General features: G+C 34.1%; 1 protein-coding gene across 1 annotated transcript; it reads left to right on the plus strand.

Annotated features, from left to right (window-relative positions):
* LOC114182939 (uncharacterized) lies at positions 1-3,223 on the plus strand. The gene is made up of 2 exons (XM_028069752.2): positions 1-725; positions 2,630-3,223. Exons 1-2 carry the CDS (start codon positions 274-276, stop codon positions 2,868-2,870), a joined length of 693 nt encoding a protein of 230 aa, XP_027925553.1. The 5' UTR covers positions 1-273; the 3' UTR covers positions 2,871-3,223.
* The last annotated feature ends 3,525 nt before the right edge of the window (positions 3,224-6,748 follow it).

Raw genomic sequence — 6,748 nt, forward strand, 5'->3', positions numbered from 1 at the left:
AAAAATGCAAATTTCCTCACCCCCTTCCAAAACTTGAAACTTTTGTTGGAACTTTGCATTGATGGGGTTAAAGGGAATGCTCACCTAATCCGGTTTCTCAATTTTTTTAACCCCAAGTTCCATTTTTTTTTTTTATCTTATATCCTTCTTCTATATGTGTACTCCCAACTTTCCAAATTTTGAGGCATTTCGTGTTTTCTGTCTCAAGCTCTGAGAAAACGTTATTGTTGTTGTTGGGCTGTTTCTTTGTTTTGGTGTCTTGTCGGTCGAAAAATGGCCACCTTGCAGATGTCCAATGTTGATTTGGAGCAAGGAAACCATCGCCGTTCGCTTGTTGGAAGTGATGTGAGCGTTGAAGGGAGCTTGTGCTTCTCTGATGCCGATGATGGTTCTTGCTACTCTCGTTTCTACTCAACAAATGGTGGTTCATATGATGATTACAGCTTTGCTTGCGTTTCTGATCCTGAGGCTGGGGGTGTTGCTCATTCTGGGAGAGCTTCTTCTGTTTCTGAGTGCTCTGTGGAGTTGGAAACTAGAACTGGGGTTCCTGAGATCAAGGTGCATTTGGCTAAAGTGGAGATGGATTGTAGGATTTGTCACATGGGTTTGGAGAGTGATAGCCATGAATCTGGTGTACCCATAGAATTGGGTTGTTCCTGTAAGGATGATTTGGCTGCTGCTCACAAGCACTGTGCTGAGGCCTGGTTCAAGATTAAGGGAAATAGGTGAATGTGAAACTGAAACCCTTCACTTTCCCTACTATTTTTGTTTCATGGATTTTATTTTTATGCTAAATTTTAGTTTTACATTTTAGAAATTTTAGATACCCTTTTGTTGATTGATGACATTGATAACTGAAACTTGCCAACATATGTTAAATATTGGTGTTTGAAGGCTTCACAGTATCAATCACAGGTTTTTGTTTGCTTGAAGGGTTTGATTTTAATGAATAGAGTGGAAAGTAATTGAAGTGTATAACGTGGAATTTGTGTTGTGAAATTATTTAATTCAGTAATGAGTGTAAGGCTGGGGAATATAAAGAATTAAATTGCAGGGTGGGGGAAGACTCAATTATTTGTCCGAGAAAGGGGAAAGTTATAGAAGATTAAATTATTTAATGAAGATTATGGAAAAAGAAAGGCGTAAAGCATCAACTAGTCCCATTGATTCGCTGTCTTGCCTACCCAAGCACAGTGGGATTCTTTGCTGCTTTGTCCCTTTTCTGAATTTTAGGAATCTATATATTACTCTTGTTTGTTATTCTTTTTACTCTTTCAAAGTAGAGATTTGACCCCTTCTGACTCCTGTTCATGGATTCAAATATCTTGGTAGATGCTATTTGCTTGCTGAAGTGAATATTTTAATCTGCACGTTACTGGTCCCATATAATCTGTTCGAGTTTGATGTATGAGTCAACTTTTAGAGGCCAAATAGTTATGAATTGTGAGTACCACAAGCTACTGAATGTTGGTACAAAAGTCCAGGTCCCTTGTTGCAGTTGTTGAGGTAAAATAATTTCATAGTTCATTTTCTGGTTCAGCAGAATCACTTGCCGACGATGGAACAGTTAAAACTTTTATTCAGTGGCAGGGTGCTAGTTCTTAATTTTAATGGCAGTCCCTAAATTCTAAGTGAAAGTAAGGAAACAAGTTATGTGTGCTTTTATGGTAACATGGTAGGGCATGTTTTGTTGATGTACTGGTGACCGTCCATTCTTCATTGTGAATTTAAAAGCAAATTATAGGGGCCATTTATTGAGGAAGGATCTATTGTTATGATTGATTCAGACTCAAATCCATCCAAATGCATTACTTCATGGCTAAACTAAAATCCAATAAATAATTCGACAGAATTTGAATCTGTCCAATTTTGGAATCTTCTTTAATTGATGTATTGATGCTTTGATTGGTGGCAAATATTTATGATATATTCTTTACCTTAGTTTTGATCCTTTAAAAATGTGACATGGTTTGTCAGAGACATGTTTGAACTTATATAAAGGCAATTGGGCACTTGTATATAGAGATTTAAGTTAGGCTAACTAAAGCTGGAAAACTATGAAATCATTCATAATTCTGATTGGTTGACTCTTCTGCTGTGACAACTTAGTATAATTTACCTTAGTATAAACCGTAAGGTTGATTGATGATTATCTTTGTTAAATTTAAAATGAAGTTTCATTTATTACTAGTGTATTACTAGAGTTAGAAACTATGATCACCCTTGAACAATACTTCTTGTGTATGAGCCGAAAATATCATGGTTTTATTGTATGATATTTTCATATCTGGCATATGAACAGCTTGGCCTTTTGCATTGGCAAGCCTGCTTGTTTATTTGAAGCACCCAGTTTCGAAGTGGTTAGCAGTTAATGTTGCTTTTGATGTATATGATTGCAATTGTACAATGCTTGGAGTATTATCTCTAGTAAGAGCTGGCATGATTTCTTGGAGGTGTCTTAACCCTTCTTTGTAACTAATCTTCCAGTTATTGACGTGAAATTTCTACTGATTTTATTTTAAAAAATCTGGTTGTTTACTGCAACATTAGCAATTCACCCGAACAGATTGCTCTTGAAGTTTAAATTCTGGGTTTTTCTAATAATTTCTGTTTGCTTAAACTTTAACAGGACTTGTGAAATTTGTCATGCTGTTGCTCGGAATGTTTATGGAGGAAACGAGGATTCGACAGAGCATGTTAGCGACGGTAGCAATGGTACTACAGCAGCAGCCACACTCTCCACTACTGCTCCTTCTACAGAACCTCGAAGATTTTGGCATGGCCATCGCTTCCTCAATTTCTTGCTTGCTTGTATGGTTTTCGCATTTGTCATATCATGGCTATTCCACTTCAATATGCCATCATCGTAGGATTTCTTCAGGCAGTTTCATTTACAATTTGAAGCTGAGTAGGGAGCAAACAAGAGAGATGAAAAGAAAAAAAGAGAAGGAAAAAACGAAACCCTTCTCTAAGATCATCGAAAACACTTGCTTAGAGAAAGAACCTTTCTACAAATTGAGAAGGTAGCTGCAGAACTTCCTTTCCATGCAAATAGACATTCTCTGTTGTGCATTCGTCCTAGTCTCTCTTGTTCTGTCTTCCCGAGTGAATGCAATTTCTGAACAAGTACTACAATGTTTATTCAAAATGTATATTACATATTTATATTGTATTGTTACTTCATTGTCATTTTGTACGGGGTGATTTCTCAGTTCACTTGTAACATTCGGTGACATTGCTTCTATAGTATATCATGCTAAATTTATACTTGTTTTTTATTAAATGGTTTTCGGTTGATTCACACATCCAAAAAACAAAGTCCTTCGGAGACCCAAAAAGAAGTCATTGTTTTAATATTTTATGATTCAACAAAGGCCCAGCTTTTGCAGTGTACAGAACACTCGTATCAAGTGACTCTTATCCGAACAGATAGATTTGCAGGGAAGTTTATTATTAAAAGATAAAGAATCACATATTTGACATAATTCTTGATGGGAATTCTTTTAACGATTCTTTTGAAAAAATTGTATAATTTCGATGCCCTCTTTAAAAGAATTTGAGTATCAGTAATTTTGCGTATTCTGATGAAAAAGTCTTTCTTGATGCATCCCATTCAACATTGAACACGTGTGAGGTGGTGTGGACCATGTTGAAAATTTTCACTTATGGCCAAAAAAGAATTTAAATATACCAACAAGTATCGAATGAAGTGCTTTGCAATAAATGTCTAATAAAAAAGTTTTGGTAATAATAGAGGAAATAGTTGCAGGGATTCACAACAACACTACCCTCGACATAACAACTCCTTCCGGGGCTTGGGGCTTGTTATCGAGGTGTCCCATCGTAGTGCAGAACTTTGGGGCCATCAGGCCCACTAATAAAATATATTAAAAGCCCTAAATGTAGGGTATCATTCCCACTTTTCCCTTCTTGTTTCCTTCTTCGACTCGCTAATACCGTGCATCTCTCGTCCATTTTTCGTTGGACAAGTAACCTGAACCTCCCTCCATTTTACGTTGGTTCGACGTGTTCCTTGGCACCTTCCTTAATGATTGCATCAATTAAAGCACCGATTCAAAGAGGTAAGATTTGAATGCCTTTTATTCAATGTACGGTTGGGGAGGGTGATGGTGGTGGTGGTTCTGTTTATTTGTGGAGAGCGCCATGGTTCTGGATTGGGAAATGCTGGTAAGGGTTTTTAATGTATGTGTTCCTGAATGGCAGGTAAAACCGGTTCCGGCAGCGTTGAAGGGTTTCTGCACTTTCTTCCATCTTCAAGAGCGTTTTCGCCCTATACTGTGAGGTAAAATTTAAGTGTTAACCCAAAGTAGTTATGGTGGGGAGGGTGTTGCCTGTGTTAAATTTTGCTTGACTTTTTGGTATTTCGGGCTTTTTTTTATTTAAATTAGGTCGTTATGGGAGGACAGGATCATATTTAGGATGAAGTCGTCTTTTACCTAGTCATTTTTACTTTTATTTTTTTAATGATGTCAGAGATGACAATTTTTGTTTGAATCGAAAAGTGAATTCGTCTATTTTTTTTAATGTTTTAATTTTAATTCTTTTTAATTTTTTAAAAATTTTGTACTTTTCATTATTTTATTTTTTAATTTTTTCATATTTTTTAATTTAATAGTTTTCATTATTTTTTCTTGTTTTCAAATTTTCTAGTTTTGATTATTTTTCTTTTTATTAATTTTCTAGTTTTGATTATTTTAATTTTTCAATTTTCGTTATTTGTCCTTGTTTTTTTTAAATTTATCCGTTCTCAAATTTTTTAATGTTGCATTTTTATATATTTTTGTTTAAAATTTTCACTTTTAATTTTTGTTAACATTGTTGTGCAATTTTATAATTATTATTCTTACAAATTTTGTTAGTTATAGAAATTATATTGATTGTATTTGTAATTATTTTTATTCGTACAATAAATTAATTTAATAAAATATATTAGATAATATAAAATTACATAATAAAAATAAACTAAAAAAATGGATGAAGCAATAAATTACTGACGATAAGGACAATTTTTCTTATGATGCTCCTTATTTCTATAATATGAACATTTACTTTGTCTGTTTGGATTTGGTTGATCCATTTTATTATGAATTTTATTAGTTGGTGGTCTTCCTACGACGCATGTTTGGGTCTGGAATGAAATTTGGTCCAGTGTATGTGGATCAATATTCTTTATAAACCAGATGAAATTGTATTTCATATGTTTTGTTGATGTTGTGGAGACTATAAACTGGATGGATGTATGATGTTAGATCTACATGGGAGAAAGAACACACATCTATTACGTGATGACAAGGCAGTCGAAGAGTTTGAAAGTGACCACAATCACACCACCAATCATTTAATTTAACCGTAGAAGACATTGGTAGGCGGTCATCATGTGGAGAAAACATCTCTTGAACTTCAAATTCATTATTTTCTTTTGAATATCAACGGACTTGGCACAATCTCGCTTGTTGTTGATTTTTTTTCTAATAATACCATTAATTTCCTCGGGATATTGGTGATCTGCTCGTAACATGGAGTCTGCCTTAACCCCTCTCTCAACAAACCATGTTGCGATCCTTTCAAATGTTGCTTTAATTAAAGCACAAATTGGTAAAGAACGAGCTCTTTTTAAAACAGAATTCATACATTCTACTAAATTTGTTGTCATGTGTCTGAATCTACTACCCCCATCGTAGGCCTGAGTCCACTTTTGTAGTAATATTCTTTCAATCCAAGTTGCCACTTCGGATTGGATGTAAAATTGACGGCATTGAAATTCCATTCACTCGAAGTGGCAGCTTAGATTGATAGGATACCACTACAAAAGTGGACTCAGGCCTCTGATAGGGGTAGTAGATTCGGACACATGACAACAAATCTAGCAGAATGTATGAATTCTATTTTAAAAAGTGCTTGTTCATTACCAATTTGTGCTTTAATTAAAGCAACATTTGACAGGACCACAACATGATTTGTTGAGAGAGGGGTTAAGGCAAACTCCATGTTACGAGCAGGCCATTAGTATCCTGAGGAAATTAATGTTATTATTAGAAAAAATCAACAAGCGGAAATGTATCAAGTTCGTCGATACTCAAGAGAAAATAATGAATTTAAGTTTAAGAGATGTTTTCTCTGCAAGATTACCGCCTACCAATGTCTTTTACGGATAAATTAAATGATCGTGGTCACTTTCAAGCTCTTGGACTGCCTTGTTATCACGTAATATCTGTGTGCTCTTTCTCCCATGTAGATCTAACCTCATACATCCAGTGGCGGATCTTCGACTAATATATTGGGGGTTCCAAAATTTTGGTTGAATTACATTTTTTCTTTCAAAAATGTCAAGTTGGTCATCTAGGATTTTTTAGTCTCGATTTTTAGAAAATGGATGCTATTTGATCTTTATGTTAAAATTTTTGAAGCGGAGCAAAAGTTTTCATCAAAATTGACATGAGGGTTATGTCAATTATACCAAAAAAATAAATCATCTTTATTCACAATTTCATTTTTTATGAAAAAACATTGATCCGATTTAAGAAATTAACGAAAAAAGGACAAGAAAACATCAGTTTTTAAAAAATCAGGACCAAACTGAGATTAGAAAAACTAAAAGACTAACTTAATATTTTTGAACAAAAATAGAAATCAAAAGAGTAATTTCAAAGTTTTTATATAAACTAGTAAAAACATTGTATTTACTTCTTTTATACTAATAAAATTATAATTATGTTATTATTATAAT

The sequence above is a fragment of the Vigna unguiculata genome, chromosome 5 (assembly GCF_037176805.1).
Source record: "Vigna unguiculata cultivar grain cowpea cultivar isolate G323 ecotype 2 chromosome 5, ASM3717680v1, whole genome shotgun sequence".
Classification (NCBI taxonomy): Eukaryota; Viridiplantae; Streptophyta; class Magnoliopsida; order Fabales; family Fabaceae; genus Vigna; species Vigna unguiculata.

Coding starts and splice junctions, on each gene's coding strand:
- LOC114182939 (XM_028069752.2), top strand. CDS start 274: ATGGCCACCTTGCAGATGTCCAATGTTGATTTGGAGCAAGGAAACCAT. Junction 726..2,629: donor TTCAAGATTAAGGGAAATAG/GTGAATGTGAAA, acceptor AAACTTTAACAG/GACTTGTGAAATTTGTCATG.